Source organism: Gordionus sp. m RMFG-2023, chromosome 2 (genome assembly GCF_954871325.1).
Source record: "Gordionus sp. m RMFG-2023 chromosome 2, tfGorSpeb1-WG-v2, whole genome shotgun sequence".
Lineage (NCBI taxonomy): Eukaryota > Metazoa > Nematomorpha > Gordioida > Chordodea > Parachordodidae > Gordionus > Gordionus sp. m RMFG-2023.
In genome coordinates, this window is record NC_088776.1 from 63,442,591 (window position 1) to 63,459,983 (window position 17,393).

The following is a 17,393-nucleotide window of genomic DNA, read 5'->3' on the forward strand; positions in this document are numbered from 1 at the left end:
AAAATAATGGGAAAATTTTACAAATGTCTTTCAAAAAAAAAAAAATTTATATTTAAAAAAATCTGTTTTATTCAACTTTTTTTGTTTGTTTTATATAATATAATGATATAAATAATAATTGTAAATTATAATTTATATCCTATTCTATTTTCTCTTTCATTCCTCATTCCATAACATGATTAATAATCCCTCATTTTTCTTGAAAAACCTTTTTGAGAAAAAAAATAATTCTTTTTTTGAAAAAAAAAAACAAAAAAAAACTTAGGTTGTTTTATAATAAATGCTATTATTTGTTAGAAATTCGGTGACCGTTGTAATATTGAGCTTGTTGTTCTTCCGGATTAATCGGTGTCGATGCTTCCACACTCCGATAGGAATGACGCCGGATAATTATTCGTCCGATGCCACGAAAGCGGATAAATATTCGCCCGGTAACGATAAATCGAATTCTTTATTCGTTGAAGAAGGTAATTTATTAAGAGAAAGAAAAAAAATACATACTTTATATTTTATTTGCATTATCATTTTTTCTTGCTTGCACACCCTCTCAGACTTTATTAATTAAAATTAATTAGATATGCCTTTAATTTTTTTATATTTTTATTTTGACCGAGCATGCGCCAGAAAAGTTAAAATAGAGATGGCCCCCGAATAAATATGAAGCGGTATTTTATTATAAATTTTAAATTACAGTATAACTAGGTGCATATCTGGATCTAAAACATTAAGCTTATATGATTTAAGTATTTATGTATTAAATATGATTTCTAAATTTATCTGAGCATTTATTTCGTTTTAAGAATCATTTGCTCATAGGTGTTGTTCATTTAACAATCTATAGACATGTCTAGGTCTCCAGGGTTAGTGAACTGCATCGGACCTAATACTTCAAGCTCGGTACCGGCCGAAAATTTTTTTATAAAGTTTTGCCCGGCCCGAACCCGAAATGCCCGGTCAGGCCCGACCCGGCCAGGCCCGACCCGGCCAGGCCGGGCCTACTTTTGCAGATCTTCCAGGGTTGTGAAAGTGCCATTTTGCCTCCCCCCCCTTAATTATTCCTTACAAAGTCGGCGTCGTTTTTATAATTATTTTTCAAAATAAATGATTTTTATTCTTATAAGTTCTTTAAAGTTTTTCATTTTACTTTTACTTGTATTCGAGTTTATATTTTATTTATATTTAAAAATATTAATTTTTATATTAAAAAACAAACACAATTCTTTATTTTCCAACCGTTTCTTTGTTTATTCACGTAAAATTAAAAAAAAAAAAACGTTTAAAAAAAATGCTGAAAATTTAAATGCGTGAGGAATTTTTAAATTGCGGGAGTTTCCCGCTAATGAGGGCGACGGTGCAACCATTGTAAGATATTTTTCCGGTTAGGGGCAGGCCGGTCTGGCCAGTTCGTAACTGATCTCTAATGCGCATCCTGAATTTAACTCATTAATTTCACTCCTTAGAAGTTATCTAGGGGGAGGATAGATCTAGTTATACTCTGAGGAGCCAAGGTTCCTGATGGCTTCTAACACCTGTCACTGCGACGGAAAGGGACAAGCCTGAACTAGCACATAAATCTTGGGATATTTAAAATATGCCCAATTTAAGCACAATAGGTGTAGACTTAGCACGAAGAGAAGAGAATTCCGACTCAATGTCATGCTGATGGTTTTACAAATGTGAAAATAGAAAAAAAAAATAACGCCATGATATAAATAATGATTCCAGGACAAAATGTCCATCATCCGCCTTGTTAATAACCAACCTCACGAATACGATACTCCTTAAAGTTCGGTTTTAAATTATTTGATATACCCTAAGAAAATAATGATATTTTTTTTGACCAAATTTTTTTTCCAATATCTAAGATTGAATATGTCGTATAGGGGATTCTGAATCTCTTGATTATAAATCCTTTACCGAGGGCGATTAAAAAAAATTTTGTCTAGCATATGTAAGAGTAATTTACCCTAAAAATTTCAGCCAATTTCAAGCCATAGATATTTTAGTATTTTTTTTTAAAATTTTTTTATGAAAAATCCATATAAAAATTAATACGAATTTAGAAGTAGTTTCTAAATGTTCTTGGCAAAATTGGTTGAAATTTATAAGGTAAAATACTCTACGCATGCTTAGAGTCCATTTCCGATTAAATCGGATCATGCTTAGAATCCATTTCCGGTTAAATCGGATTTTAAATTTTTTTTAAAGGATTTATTTCTTCCCCATACGACATATATACCCTAATTTATGTGATGACTGCTGTCATTCAAGGTACAGGCAATATGAACGATCACGTGGACAACAACCAATCAAATCGTATTATAATAGTTTATATTTATATTTTATGAGCAAATGAATTCAAAATTATGAACGATTTGCCAAAAAAAAACCCTAAACTTTTGAAGGAACTCCTTCCCCCCCCCCCCCTCATCCTCCTTCTTCGGAAACTCTAAGGATATCGACGCTTACCTTTTCTATGATCAGGAGCCAAAATTTTAAGCTCCATATGTGGTATTCGACGCCGGGATGGCCTAGTAGGTTTATGAAGTGTGCTTGGAAGCCCGAAATTCCCAGGTTCGATCCTGATAAGGAACTGTTAAAACTTTTCAGGTTTTTCTTCGATGACTGATGTGGAAAGACATATGATGAGATGAATATCTGAGCTTAGAATACCCCGGTCACCGACAGGCTTGGGACAGCCGGGGTGCTAGGATACTTGTCCAATAAAACCGAATGAAAGATACACATATATTTTATGGTTACTCATTTTATTCTCCCATAAAAAAAATTTCCGTTATGCCCGCTATTTTCCAGTTAACGAGAGTGACGTTGCTTAAAATCTCGTTTTCAATCTTCTATAAATAATAATAATATTAATGCCGCCGGACCAAAGTAAGCGATAGAAAATTTTTTTGTGGGCTCCAATAACACACGTGGAAAACATCGCTTTTAGGAAAGATGATCCCTTTGTAGTGTTGTTAAACTGATCGTTCGTGAGCCGATTGCAAGCTCAATATTTTAGCCAGAAAAATATTGTTCAAGTTCTCGAGAATTAGTTTGATAGATGTCTAGACCTTGGTGCGCCCTTGATGAGCAAAATCTTCAGGCTTGCGTAATATTATTGTAGATAAAATATCGAGTTTGGCCGGTTTTTAAAAACCAGCCCAATCGGCCTTTTAAAACAACACTTAATCCTTTGTTTATTAATTAATATATACATTATGGCTCAAAATTATAATCTTTGAGAAAACATTTAAAAAATGATATGGACTATAAGATGAAATGATAGTATAAAATGAGTAAGAATCGTTTTGGACATCTGTTCTTGAATAGGAGAAAAAGTGTAAGATAATTGATATGGATCAACAATATTTAGAAAAGAATGGAAAGGGGGGGGGGTGTGGCTGGTTATAATCACTTCTAGGTTAAATAACGTCATTTGACCAACTCAAGAGTGATTAGCTAAACTTTTAGCCCTAAAAAATGGACTTTTAATGTGACAAATTTCTTTTTAAAGTTTAAAAAAAAATGGAATCTTTGATATTAAAAACAAAATTATAAGGATATTTGATAAATAAACTATTTAAATCTATAAAGGTTCACTTTCGCTTTTCTTTTTAAGAAATCCTCAAGTCTAAATGAAAAATGGATACCTCAATGGTCGGGTGATGTCAGGGGTTATCACCCTGTTCCCCTAACATTTGTAACGTTGGACCTGTCCTGTCCTGTCAGTGATTTTCTGGAAAAATAGAAAGCTTATAAATTTAGATTCTTCTAAAGAAGAAAATTCCAGTTAAGAACTATACGAAATTTTCCCGAGTTTGAGGGTTTTGGCCTTAGTTAGGGTCCTTATAGATCTCTAAGATTTTATTTATTAAAATATAAATAATAAAACTATTCAGATAAGCATTATGATTTGCCTTCCTCCATTAACAATACCACTCCAAATCCCACATCGAAGTTGAAATCCAGTAAGTTTTTTCGATCTGAGATAACGATCTTTGATCCGAATAACTTCACAAACATCTCGTTGTCTTCAGGTGGAGGCCATGTTTTCAAGGAAGAAATCACCCGTGACGATAGTGGATCTTCGCCAGCGACCTTGTCGACCGATGTTGATAAGAGTTTTAAGTACTCCGAGATCTTCTTACCGCCCATTCCCACTATGGAGTCCTTCATCCAAGAAGAGAACGTGGAGAGGGACGGTATACTCATACTTCCTAATCCTATTTTCGTGGGAAATGGTGCCAAATCTATCTCGCCCACTAAGGTTGAAATCACGTTGATCAGTGATAGCGGAGGGACTATAGATGACAAAGAAGCTAATCTGACAGGCACAGCAATCGTTCATTTGTCCGATCGTGATAATATTTCAAAACGTTCAGGTGAGGTTAATACTTCGCGGCTAAGGATGTCCAATAGCGAGTTCAAAAATTCCTCTTCACCACCCGGCACTACCGGTTACATAGGCGAAGGTACTATTAAGAAGAATTACGATGATTCCTCACAAAATTTGCTTAGAAATTTTCCGCGCCAAAATAACCACGCAGAGAGTTACGCGGATTATGGGCATAACCAGGGTTACGGATATTACGAAGATTCCAACCATTTGGGCAAGTTCATCGACTCCGAGTCTCTCATAAGCGCAGTTTCTGGATTCCAACTTTACAGGTATTTAGATCCTAATCTCAACGCACCCCCACCTAACAACGACAACAACAACAATAACAATAACGAAAGAGTCGGGAAGGAGATGAGCTCTTCCAGCTATCATCCTCCGGACAATTTCGAAAAGAATGCCAGTAAAAGCGGTATGGGTTATAGCGGTATGGGTTATAGCGGTATGCCTTACCCTGTATCTTCCTCCGCTCTTTCCTCGCTGTTATCCTACGTAAAATTTTACGATGCCCAAAATCCCGATAAAGTAAATATAAGATCCAACAGTATCGAGAGAGACTTTAATGACGAATCGAGCCATCCCTATGACGATATCAATTTAATATCTCCCGCAACCAACCACGTCAACACGATCGCGAATCTTATAAAGAGCAAAACGCCCCAGGTGGCGGCTAACCGAAATTACACTGTCCTAACAAACGGTTCTAGAAATTTGGAAGATCGCGATTACGCAGATGGGTACGAAGATGTGATCAACTCTTCCGCCACCACTAAAAAATCTAAGGAAAAACGAAATTCTAACCCTTACATTTCTTTGGGTATTCCACCCATGAGCGCCGGAATATTTGCTAAGCACAAGCTGCTGTTGGAATCTTCGAAAAATCTGATCATAAAACAGCAAATAAATTCGCAGGAATCGAAAGAGCCGGTTGAATTTAAAATGGAAGATAAGGACTCATCCTCTAAGCCTGATTCTCAACAAGCAGGATTTATTGAGAGAGACGACAATTTACCACCTTCCAGCTCCTCGAACAGTAACAACTCCAGCAGTTGGAATGATACTGTCAAGTATAATTTATTGGATACCATGACTCCCATGATTCAGAATGATTTTCTGAGTAAAAAAAATTCTTCTACAACCATCACCCTTCCACATTATACCATCATCATTAACGCATCGAGAAGCAATGAAAAACCTGAAACCCTCAAGGGTCCCAAGTCAATATCCATCAAAACATTAGAAGAACAGGATTATATCAAATTTGAACAGCCGGGTCTGGATAGAAGCATTTCGGCAAAGGGCGACTCAGATGCTCGGTTTGCTTCAACCTCTTCCCCGAAGATAGTCACCAAATATGCTCCCAATCTAGCAACGCCGAACACGTCTAGCGAATCGATAAATAATTCCTCCACCATGAGTAACGATCATTCATCATCCTCAGAGCATTCCATTCAGAAAAAGATCTCGATCGAAGAGAAGGAAGCCGAGATTGTCAAGGGTCGGCCACCACAATCGACCAAAAAAGAAGGCAACGTGTGCCTAACACCCCAATGCGTTGAAATAGGTATATTATTCTTATGAATTTTAGAATTTTTGGGATATTAAGAAGAAATATATATACATAAACAATCAGAAAGTGAGTAGGGACTGGGACAGGGCCATTTATCATAAATAAGAAATGATCCACAATCAATCAATCAAATGAATTGATAAATTCCTTTTTTTTTAAATAAAAGCGGCCTCCCTTCTTTCTTCTATGGACGCGACGCTGGACCCCTGCGATAATTTTTACGAATACGCTTGCGGTAAATGGGATAGGGAACACGTGATCCCGGAAGGGGAGTCTAAAATTAATCCCTTCACAGAACTCACTCACAATTTAAACGTCAAAATTAAGGGTAATAATATAAATATTTCTTAGGATTTCCTGACTCTAAGGAAAAAGTCAAGTAACCATAATCGTTATTTGAAGATATTCTATTAGAAAATAGATTACATTTGCAACTAAAAAATACATTTTTTGAAATAGGTATTTTGGAGGAGCCCATCAAAGTCAATCAAGATAGAATCGCCGTTGTCAGAGCGAAGACTTTCTACGAATCGTGTATCAACGAAAGTACGAATTATTTTTTTTTTTGTCTCATCTGCCATATACGCATTTTACGTAATGGTTCCTTCATATATGAAGTTTCTCAGGAAACTAGAATTTGGGACAAGAAAGTATATTACCTAGGGTCTGGTTCACTTCTCTTTGCGTTTAAAACGCTTTCAAATGTTGTTGATAATTTTATCCTATCTTTTTTTTTAGCAATGAAAGCGTTTACGTTTATACGCGCGGTTAAAATATGCGGGAAAGGGATCTCTAATAATAATGGCAAATTTTATTTTTTCGGAGCAAGGTTTCATAGAAAGCGCTAGGGTAGAACCGTTGTTAGAATTCCTGAATATGTTGGGAGGATGGGCGATGCTGAACAGCAAAAATTGGAATGAACAATCCTTCGATCCCATACAAACGATAGCCAGGCTCCGGAGGTACAGGATTAATGTGCTGATCCAAGAAGGACTCAATCCGGACAAGAGAAATTCCTCCATCTATATTGTCGAAGTAAATTTTTGTTTTATAATTATACACTTTATGGAATACATGATGTAATTCTTCTCTTCTCTTCTCTTCTCTTCTCTTCTCTTCTCTTCTCTTCTCTTCTCTTCTCTTCTCTTCTCTTCTCTTCTCTTCTCTTCTCTTCTCTTCTCTTCTCTTCTCTTCTCTTCTCTTCTCTTCTCTTCTCTTCTCTTCTCTTCTCAAAGAAAGAAAGAATGAAAGAAAATCCGGAGATTACAGTATTGATTGATTATTTTTCAAAACCGGCCCGGCCTGAATTTTTTTTAAAGAATATTAGGCCCGAACCGGTCCTAGTCTGTTCCGGCCAGGTACGGGTCGGGTCTACTTTTGCAAATCTCTGTAACAGACACTAAGGCGAGTTTTAGGATTTTAGAGTTTAATTTTATTAGATTTGATTCTTAGGAAGGAAGGAAGGAAGGAAGGAAGGAAGGAAGGAAGGAAGGAAGGAAGGAAGGAAGGAAGGAAGGAAGGAAGGAAGGAAGGAAGGAAGGAAGGAAGGAAGGAAGAAAATGTGATAGCAAAAAAATTTTTAATTATAAAATTTTTTTAAAAAAGATAGATCAACCCAAGTTCAAATTTCAAAGGGAACGTTACATGAATTCCATGGAAGACGAGGTCATGAAAAGTTACCTGGCATTTATGGTGGAAGTGGCGGAATATTTGGGAGCTGATCGGGCGGACGCCGAGATCCATATGAGACAGACGTTGGAATTCGAAATCCACCTTGCTAATGTATTAGCGCAAATTATAAATAATTTTATTTGATTTTTTTTAATGTACATTTCCCAAATTTAAAATACAATTTGCTATGCCCTTTTGAAAAATATATATTTAATTCCTGCATATTTCGCGGAATTAAAAAAAAAAAAATTTTCCCCCCTCTGAAGGCCTTTCAATAATGTCGTTTATTAAGATGAACTCATAAATTCCTTGTTGCTTCTGTTATCGATTATAACGGGATCGATTAAATGTTCAGATTCGAATATCGGTTCAGATACCGGTTCCTATAAAAACGGTTATTCAGGTTCGATTCGTAAAAAATAACAATGTCCGTTCGGTTTGAAACCCGGTCTCAAACTTCGCTTTGACCTTTTAAAATCCGGGTTCGATTATTGATTCGGTTTATAAACGTTTCCGGTTCCAATCTTTCATTTTTTAAAATTTTAAATATTTTCAACTATTCTATTTTGACAAATTATATTCATAAGGGGACAGAAAAAAATAAATTCTATAAGTTGGGAACTTCTAAGCGATAATTTGGGTAACTGGCACTTTAAAATTTATATCAATCAAGCATTATTCTCTAAGTTTTATTTTGAAAATGACGTGAGACTTTTGCACAGAAAGGACTGATTTAAATTACTATCCGTTTAAAATTAATTTCATTTTATTATTTAATTCTATCATTTATAAGATTATATTAGAGAATATAGAAAAAAATTAGCCGTTAATTATAAACTACAGCAACCCAGGAAGTTAGTTATCCTATGTACCATGCTAACTATGTCCAATATGCCCTGTTTTCTTTCACTCGAAAATTTGAAAATTTTTAAAGAAGTGTGTACTATACATCATCATCATTATTATAGCTAACAAATAGAATCATTTCGTAGAGACTTTTTAATATTTAAAAAATTTTTATGAGAATTTTTACAAAATAGGGTCGTATGTGGCCAGGGTCTCCCCTAAATTCGCTATATTACAAAAATGGGAGCTCCCTTGAAACATAGAAAATTGTAGCCTAGCGGAGATATTTCTAATCAAAATTAATAGCGGAACAGTTATCCGACCCTGCGCAAAGGCGGCGGCGTGAAATAATAACGGATCATATCAAGTCAATCATTTATATATTTTTTTAAATTTATAATATAGATAAGCTTACCTACAAGGGCGAGGCATCTAGTGTCAAACTATTACACCAAGATGAACGTCGGAGAATTGATAAAAGAAATCCCGGAAGTAATTAAGTGAACGAACGAATAAATTAATGAATGAGTGAGTGAATAAAATGGCAACTTCCCTTTCCCTGTAATATTTTTTTATGAAAATTAATTTAAAAAAAAATTCTATTATTTAAAATTAACTTAGCCCAAAAATATTAGAAAAGTGATATTCACCATATCCCTGTCAATCATTATGTTATAGCAATTATGATACGCGTTCGTAGAGACCCTCATAATCTTCTACACGCTAACCCCTCCGATTTAAGAAGGAGAGACAATGTAGATTTAACCTCCCTCCTGCCTCTCTACCGATATAATAACCGCGCGTTAAATATACACCCCCCCCCCTCCCAACCTCCAAATTCATAATAAAATAATAAGACTAAAAATTTTCGCTTTTAAACGTCAATCAAATTAAAAAACACAGATTTAAAAAGATTTGCGATTGCTTCTTTTTTTTAAAAAAAAAATAATTTTATTTTACAAAAGTGACCGAATAAAAAAGAAAATTCAATATACTTTGATTGACCGGTCGACATTATATAAAATGAAAAAGAGTGACAACTCAATTTCAAAACCGAAAAGGTAGTGAGAGAAATGAAACATTACAAATTAAATCATCACCGAGATTATGATTCTAGTTTTTCCTATATGATATATTAATAAAACAGATAAATTGGCTCAAGTACTTCAAGCATTTGATGCCCGAACTGAAGGAAGATGACTTGGTGGGAGTTCTCTCCTTGGAATACATGAGAAAGTTGGGAAAGTTATTGACCGTAACTCCCAAAAGGTTGGGTCTTTTTTTTTTACGTACAAAACTAAAACTCAGCCTACGTAGACAAAAATTATTATTATTGCTTGATTTTTATAGGGATCCAGAAAGATCTTTACTCATTTTAAAAAGTTCCAACCAAACTCTGTAAGATAGCTAATTGATCAATCTAATTTGAGGCCCATATTCGTATTCAACTGACTCGACATGGTTGGGAGGGGGGGGGGGGTGGGTGAATGTTAGTAAAAAAAATTTTTGTCCCCTTTTGTCATTCCGAAAGAATCACCGTTTTTCTAGAGAGGTTAAGTCTCTAGAGGTTAGTGAAAATCACCTAAATAGGTTGGTGTTAGAGGAAGGGGATATTAAGATTCCGAATAAACTGCTGTCGAGGAAACTCTCGGAGAATGAATGGGATTGACATAAGGAAATGAGGTTTTTTCTTCTTTTTCTTTCTTTCTTTCTTTCTTTTTCTTTCTTTCTTTCTTTCTTTCTTTCTTTCTTTCTTTCTTTCTTTCTTTCTTTCTTTCTTTCTTTCTTTCTTTCTTTATTTCTTTCTTTCTTTCTTTCTTTCACTCATATAAACAACACGTATATTTGCAAAAAAGTAAAGTGTTAAAAACTATGTTTTTTCTTTTCTTGGGGAGAGGGGGTGGGGCAAATGATACAAAAAATCTTTTTGGCTATACGGTAATCTCTCCTCGCATTGGTTCGAATTTTTTATTTTTCCCGCCAATTTATTTTAAAAAAATATTTATATTTTCCCTAAAGGGTAGTTTCCAATTTTATCATGTGGAAAACGGTGCATCATTTGTTGCAATACACCAACCGGGACTTGGTGGATATGGAAAAAGCTTTTAACAAGGTAATGCCTTATGTATGTGTCTATATGTATATATCAGAGTTGTTAAAGGATCTAGATACAAGTATCTAGATCCTGTATCTAGATCCTGTATCTAGATATAAAAATGTGGTATCTGTATCTGTATCTAGATAGATTTTTGATTAAAATATCGGTATCTAGATATTATTTTAGACGATGTATCTGTATCTAGATCCATTTAAAAAGTATCTGTTAACAACTCTGATATAGGTAATAACAAATAAATAATAACCCCGTTAGAACCCCCCCCCCCCCCGATCCATAGGACAGAATTCATTTTTTTGGTCCCTGTTAACCCTGCACTCACGGTTTAGCGCGAATTGGCGGGGTTGCTGCGACATCGGGCTAACTGTGAATGGAAGGTAATCCGGCCAGATCCAAAATTTGGGAAAAGTGGGTAAATTATCAAAGCTTTGAGTAAAAATACGATATTTTTTTAGTTTCTCCTTTAAAATAGATGAGAAATTAGAGCGGAGTTACAAAAAATGAAGGAAGGAAGGAAGGAAGAAAGAAAGAAAGAGAGAAAGAGAGAAAGAAGAGAAGAGAGAGAAAGAAAGAGAAGAAGAGAAAATACAAAATGGATAAAAAAATATAATAATTCTTATTATTTTTTTCCCGCGCAAAAAGCTCGTCAGCACGGGATCCTTAAAGTCCAGGTGGAAGATATGCGTTTACAATACTCTGAAATTTTTCCCGCTCATTAACGGCCATCTTTTCGTGAAACGATACTTCGACAAGGAAACCAAGGAATCGGTTTACATAATATTATTATTATTAATCATCTGCTGGCGACATAATACAGAAAATAAATTTTATATAATTCGCAAAGTTTAGAAAAATGATAAGAGGGGAAAAATAATTATAACAATGTCATAACCGGATACGGGATCTTGAGTAATAAAATCTTTTAATTTACGTCACGTTTAATGAAAAGCCATTTTTTTCAAATTCGGAATTTTTTTTTTTAATTTGAACCGGAAATGTGTATTCCAGCTATGTTAAGGGTTACCCTCACTGTGTATTTCCTACAAATTTTACTTTCTTTCCTTTCCTTCCTTCCTTCCTTCCTTCCTTCCTTCCTTCCTTCCTTCCTTCCTTCCTTCCTTCCTTCCTTCCTTCCTTCCTTCCTTCCTTCCTTCCTTCCTTCCTTCCTTCCTTCCTTCCTTCCTTCCTTCCTTCCTTCCTTCCTTCCTTCCTTCCTTCCTTCCTTCCTTCCTTCCTTCCTTCCTTCCTTCCTTCCTTCCTTCCTTTCCTTTCTTCCTTCCTTACTTCCTATAACACATTGCCGGAAAAAAAACTCATTGACGTTAACATATATCCGAGCCGGACTCGAAAATATTAAAAAAAAAATTTTGAATAATAATTCGGGGCTTAAAAAATTTTTTTTTTTTTAATTTGAACCCAAAATGTGTATTCCGAAAAGCTATGTTGAGGTTACCCTCACTGTGTATTTCCTACAAATTTTTACTTCTTTTTCTTCCTTCCTTCCTTCCTTCCTATATTTTATTATCCCTAAGATTTACAACATTTCGAAAGAAATCAAGGACGTGTTCAACGAGCGTTTACCTCAAATCGAATGGATGGATAATCAAACCAGGATAGTGGCACAAAAAAAGGTTTATTTCAATTTTAGAATTCGGCCAAACCCATTTTATTTATTTTTTCCATGGGCGCGGCCCTAAGGGTTTTTAACGGTCGATTTCTGATTGACAGGAGCTTGTATTCTGCGATATCGAAGATAGTATCCGGTTCATTACTAATTAAGCGAGTAATCGACCGCCAGATGATGCCAACGGCTATAGGTCTGGTCTTATAAACTTGGTCCCATAGATTATCTTGGAAAATATCTGAGGAAATGTCCCTCTAAAAGCATACGCTTGATGAGCTAGCTGGGTTATCTTTGAAAGGGTATCGGTCAGTTGAGCCATAGCAGGAATATCCAGGTCCTGAAGAAATATAGGAAGGATTCCGTCAATTCCAGGGAGAAAAATCATTTCTAAAAGATGGATCGTCCTAACATCTGTGGTAGTAAATGTTAAAAGTACAAATGATATAAATTCAGAATAAATTTGAATTATCGGTATCTGTGTTATTCGATTCGGTGTTTTTAAGGAAGTGCCAAATATATAATCATTATCCTAAGGGGGCCAGATTTCGACTCTAACAGCTACATCAGTTTCCTGTTCTCTGTTGACGGATAAGAATTGATTATTAATTTACTCAATTATATAGAATAATAAATACATTGTAAGAAACAAAGAGGATATAATTAATCAATGACGCATAATAATACCTAGACTGACGATGCGTTCATTAGAAGTGTATAGGTCAATGAAAAACAGCTGGGGACGCCATTTTGGTAACCCGTATCATTATTTAAAATTTTTAAGCGAGATGCCAATCTAATTCCTTATGTCTGACGCAATCTTTACCAAAGAATTGCCTGATCATATGGGTTACCAAAATGGCGGATCCAGCTGATTTACATTCTAAGTCACTTTCAAAACGCACTTATTATGAATTTCTTTCTTTCTTTCTTTCTTTCTTTCTTTCTTTTTTCTTTCTTTCTTTCTTTCTTTCTTTCTTTCTTTCTTTCTTTCTTTCTTTCTTTCTTTCTTTCTTTCTTTCTTTCTTTCTTTGTAATCGACAGTCTAGGTATTATTATTATTATGTCATTGGGACTAATATTATTTATTTTTAAAAAAATTTTTTAAATTCTTTAGGCAGATTTCATCATAAAGAAAATAGCTTACCCGGCATTGCTTTCGGATTTGGATTATTTGGATAATATAAATCGGAGGGTAATATATATAGTATATAATAAGCGAATGAATGTTACGCATAAATGATGAATCACCAAGGAATGTAAGAATAGATAAATGAACGAATGAATTGTCATGATTACAGGTTAATATCAGCAAGGAAACGTATTTCGGCAACATACTAAAACTGGAACAAGAGGCGAGCCAAATGGATCACACTTACTTCCGGAAATACGTCAATAGAACCGAGTATAAATTATATTTATCGTGATATACGGCCCGAAGTCCGGCCCGGCCCGGTCCTGTCCGGATACACGGGAAATCGCCATTTTTTTTAGAAAAAAACGGGGCCGGGTTGGTCCGGGCTTGAACATATAAACCCAAGCCCGGACTTGACCGGGTCGTGCTGTACTGTGTAAAATGGTACCTCTACAGGTCTCCGAACTTTGTATCTAATTATATCCTGTCAATCCTATTTAAGTATCTCAAGACATATTTTTTTTCTAACTATGTAAGGTGCGCGTGCTTAATGCCCAATTTAAGGATTCTATTGGTAAAATTCAAATTTTATGAACTAAATTTTTTTCCCCTTCTTTCTTATATTAAGATCGCTTTCGAAATTAAGCGTAATTACAGGTAAAGGGACGTGAATCCGAACAGGGGTTCAGGAAATTTAAAATTGTTTGGTTGGCCATTTTGAAACCACAGAACGGACCAGAGACCGATTTAAGGATGATACCATATATCCGGGGTAAAATGGACCTGGGGCAGGTTCGGACGCCACTTAGGGAAAATCGGTTTAGATTAAGTTTCCTGTCATCAAAATTTCCATTAAATGAAATTTGAAAAAATTCTTGAATCCCTGATTATAGGTATATAAAATTATAAGCTTAAGACCCTAAGATAAAACATAAACTTCATTATATGCCATATCATTAATGCTTCGTTCTTTCTTTCTTTCTTTCTTTCTTTCTTTCTTTCTTTCTTTCTTTCTTTCTTTCTTTCTTTCTTTCTTTCTTTCTTTCTTTTTTCTTTCTTTCTTTCTTTCTTTCTTTCTTTCTTTCTTTCTTTCTTTCTTTCTTTCTTTCTTTCTTTCTTGAAATCATTTTAAAACTTAATCATTATTCAATGTAATTTTTTCAAAGATGGAGGGACACCATCTTGGAAGTCAATGCTTACTACCACTGGAACAAAAACTACATAAGTATTATTTTATTTTTTTTCCATTTATTTTTATCTATTTCTTACCAATCAAGACGAAAAATCTCTTATTTTTTTGTTTTTGAAATTCAAAATATTTTTTTTTCGTGTGTCCTAAATCCCCCTATTTGCCTTATAAATTTTAAGATTAATATATGTTAGCGGCTAATGTGTTTATTTTCCCGACTAATGTGTTTTTGTGTTTTTTTTCCGGCAAATGTGTTTTTTTCCGGCAATAAATGATTTTTTGAACGCGTTTTTTTATAAAAAAAAAAAAAATTTAAAAATTTTAATTTTAACCGAAAATTGTATTTTTGGCATGTTTATACCTTATATAAGGAATGTGTAGAATAATTTTTAACCGTTATCCTTTCGAGAAAAGAAAGAAAGAGAGAAAGAAAGAAAGAAAGAAAGAAAGAAAGAAAGAAAGAAAGAAAGAAAGAAAGAAAGAAAGAAAGAAAGAAAGAAAGAAAGAAAGAAAGAAAGAAAATATATATGAAAAATCTGTGGGAAAAAAATAATTAATGTGAATTCTATAGAGTTTCAAAAAGTTTCATGGCTAAAATTGTCAGGAATTCATAAGGGTTGAGATTTTCCAAACATAACGGAATACATTTCCGGTTAAATCAGATTTTTAAATTTAAAAAAAAACGCGGTCAAAAAAAAAAAACGATTTGAAAGAGTTGAAAAAATAACGCGCGCATTGCCGCAAACCAGTGACATATGATAATACCTGGACTGACGATGCATTCATAATAATCAATGCAAATCAGCTGGACCCGCCATTTTTTGGTAACCCATATGGTAATTATTCTCATGTATAAAAAAAACTGCTATTTAAATTGAAAACCTGCTTCCTTAATTATCTCGGATGCCTTCGTTAAAAATTTTTTTAATAATTATATGGGTAGCCAAAATGGCTTCCGCAGCTGTTTTTCATTCGATGTACGCTTTTAACGAATGCGTCGTCAGTCTATGTATCATTATATGGATAGAAATATGATGAAATGATACACCCTTTAGATACATAGTTTTTCCAGTCCGATTTTTGATTAAGATGGCGACTACGCGACATATCAGTTTTAATATCCCAGTGCTAATTAAAGATTTAATGTCAATAATAGTTTTTTCTTGAAAGAGAGAAATACCTATTTATTTGATTTTTTTTAAATAAAATTTAAATATTATTTTAAATAAATCGTATTTTGTATTTTCAGTGATACCAGCTGGCATTCTTCAGACGCCATTTTATAAAAATGGATACCCTAAGTAAAATAATTTAGTAATTGTTTTTTATTCACTTTTTTTTATTAATTTGAAAAGAAGCGGAAGTGGAAGGAAGGAAGGAAGGAAAAGAGGAAAGAGGGATAGAAGGAAAAAAGTAATAAAATAAAAATAAATGTCATTTAATTTTTTTTTTCTTTCTAAAATATATTTTTATAGATCAGTGAATTATGGAAGAATAGGTTTCATCATAGGCCACGAAACTACGCACGCATTCGACTCATCTGGTTTTTTTTATTTATATAGGGGATCTTAAAAAAAACTTGTTTTTTATTTAAAAAAACTTGTTTTTTTTATTTAAAAAAACTTGTTTTTTTATTTAAAAAAACTTGTTTTTTATTTAAAAAAACTTGTTTTTTATTTAAAAAAACTTGTTTAAATTAAACTAAATCTGTTTTTTTTTTGAAATACTATAAATCTTCAAATGTGGCTTTAACTATTTAGAAATCCGAATTTGGTGTTATGGACAAATGACATTCAAATACCAAACTAGAATTCGCGAATTTATTTTTTATTAAAAGTTGTACAAACATCGAAAATCAGCTGTTGATGATTTCATTAGCTATTTTAAAAAAAATAAAATATTTAATGAGCCATTCAGGTTTAAAAGAGTTTGGTCTCGAACAAAAAGAGAAATCGGTTTTCTTAACGGTGGTTTTTTATAGGTTCGCTCTCTTATTTGAGGTTTATATCGGTTCGGTCTATGGAAATGTCTGAACCGAACCGTCTACCTAATTACTCTCGACCATTCCGAAAATGTCTCATCATTTTTTATTTTCTGTAACAGGAAGTCAATACAACGAATTCGGTAATCAGAAGGAATGGTGGTCCAAGGAGATTACCAAAAATTTCCAGGAGAAGGCGTCTTGCATTATCGACCAATACGGAAATTACACCGTACCGGAAATTGACATTAAAGTTTTGTTTTTTTAAAAAAAATAATATAATTATATTCAAAAATTAACCGGAAACGCGAGGGTAAATTGAAAGGCAGGGGATTTTGTGGCGACACGATATTATTTTTTTTAAAATTTTTATTTTTATCTTTCTCGCTAGCTAAACGGGGTAGCTACCCAAAGCGAAAATATAGCGGATAACGGCGGAATCAAACAGGCCTACGCTGTAAGTTCGTATTATACTATTTCTTATAAATAATCACGTGAACTATTCTCTCCTTTAAACATTTCCTATAAGGTTTTCCATTTTTCTTTCAAAATGTCGAATTACGGTATATAAGATTTCTTCTTTTTTTGTCGTTGAAGTATTACAATTAGCGTTGTCCAACACTCGATTTGAGGCGATTTTTAAAAAACGCTAAACTCAATTTGAAGCGATTTTTAAAAACGCTAAACTCAATTTGAAGAGATATTTAAAAACGACCAACTCAATATTGTAAGCCGGGATAAATATTCCCTCGCGATTCGATCTAATAGATGTCCAAACCGTTTTGCCATCTATGAGCGGAAAATCTTCAGCCTTGTCGTAATAATTGTTCTGGATAAAATATTTGATAGGTCAGTTTTAAAAAAT

At 33.9% G+C, this 17,393-nt stretch overlaps 1 protein-coding gene across 1 annotated transcript in view; it reads left to right on the forward strand.

Moving 5' to 3' along the window:
* Positions 1 to 202: 202 nt before the first annotated feature.
* The window catches only part of LOC135924541 (uncharacterized), a 22,723-nt gene continuing 5,532 nt past the window's right edge, over positions 203 to 17,393 (forward strand). The window contains exons 1-18 of the mRNA XM_065459603.1: positions 203 to 467; positions 3,903 to 5,963; positions 6,136 to 6,297; positions 6,429 to 6,515; positions 6,799 to 7,004; positions 7,575 to 7,751; positions 8,892 to 8,978; positions 9,634 to 9,755; positions 10,506 to 10,599; positions 11,245 to 11,370; positions 12,135 to 12,233; positions 13,341 to 13,418; positions 13,525 to 13,628; positions 14,525 to 14,583; positions 15,797 to 15,848; positions 16,023 to 16,090; positions 16,651 to 16,781; positions 16,920 to 16,993. Coding sequence (XP_065315675.1) covers positions 281 to 467; positions 3,903 to 5,963; positions 6,136 to 6,297; positions 6,429 to 6,515; positions 6,799 to 7,004; positions 7,575 to 7,751; positions 8,892 to 8,978; positions 9,634 to 9,755; positions 10,506 to 10,599; positions 11,245 to 11,370; positions 12,135 to 12,233; positions 13,341 to 13,418; positions 13,525 to 13,628; positions 14,525 to 14,583; positions 15,797 to 15,848; positions 16,023 to 16,090; positions 16,651 to 16,781; positions 16,920 to 16,993 — 3,974 coding nt within the window. The 5' untranslated portion in view covers positions 203 to 280. The remainder of the gene's footprint in view (positions 468 to 3,902; positions 5,964 to 6,135; positions 6,298 to 6,428; positions 6,516 to 6,798; positions 7,005 to 7,574; positions 7,752 to 8,891; positions 8,979 to 9,633; positions 9,756 to 10,505; positions 10,600 to 11,244; positions 11,371 to 12,134; positions 12,234 to 13,340; positions 13,419 to 13,524; positions 13,629 to 14,524; positions 14,584 to 15,796; positions 15,849 to 16,022; positions 16,091 to 16,650; positions 16,782 to 16,919; positions 16,994 to 17,393) is intronic.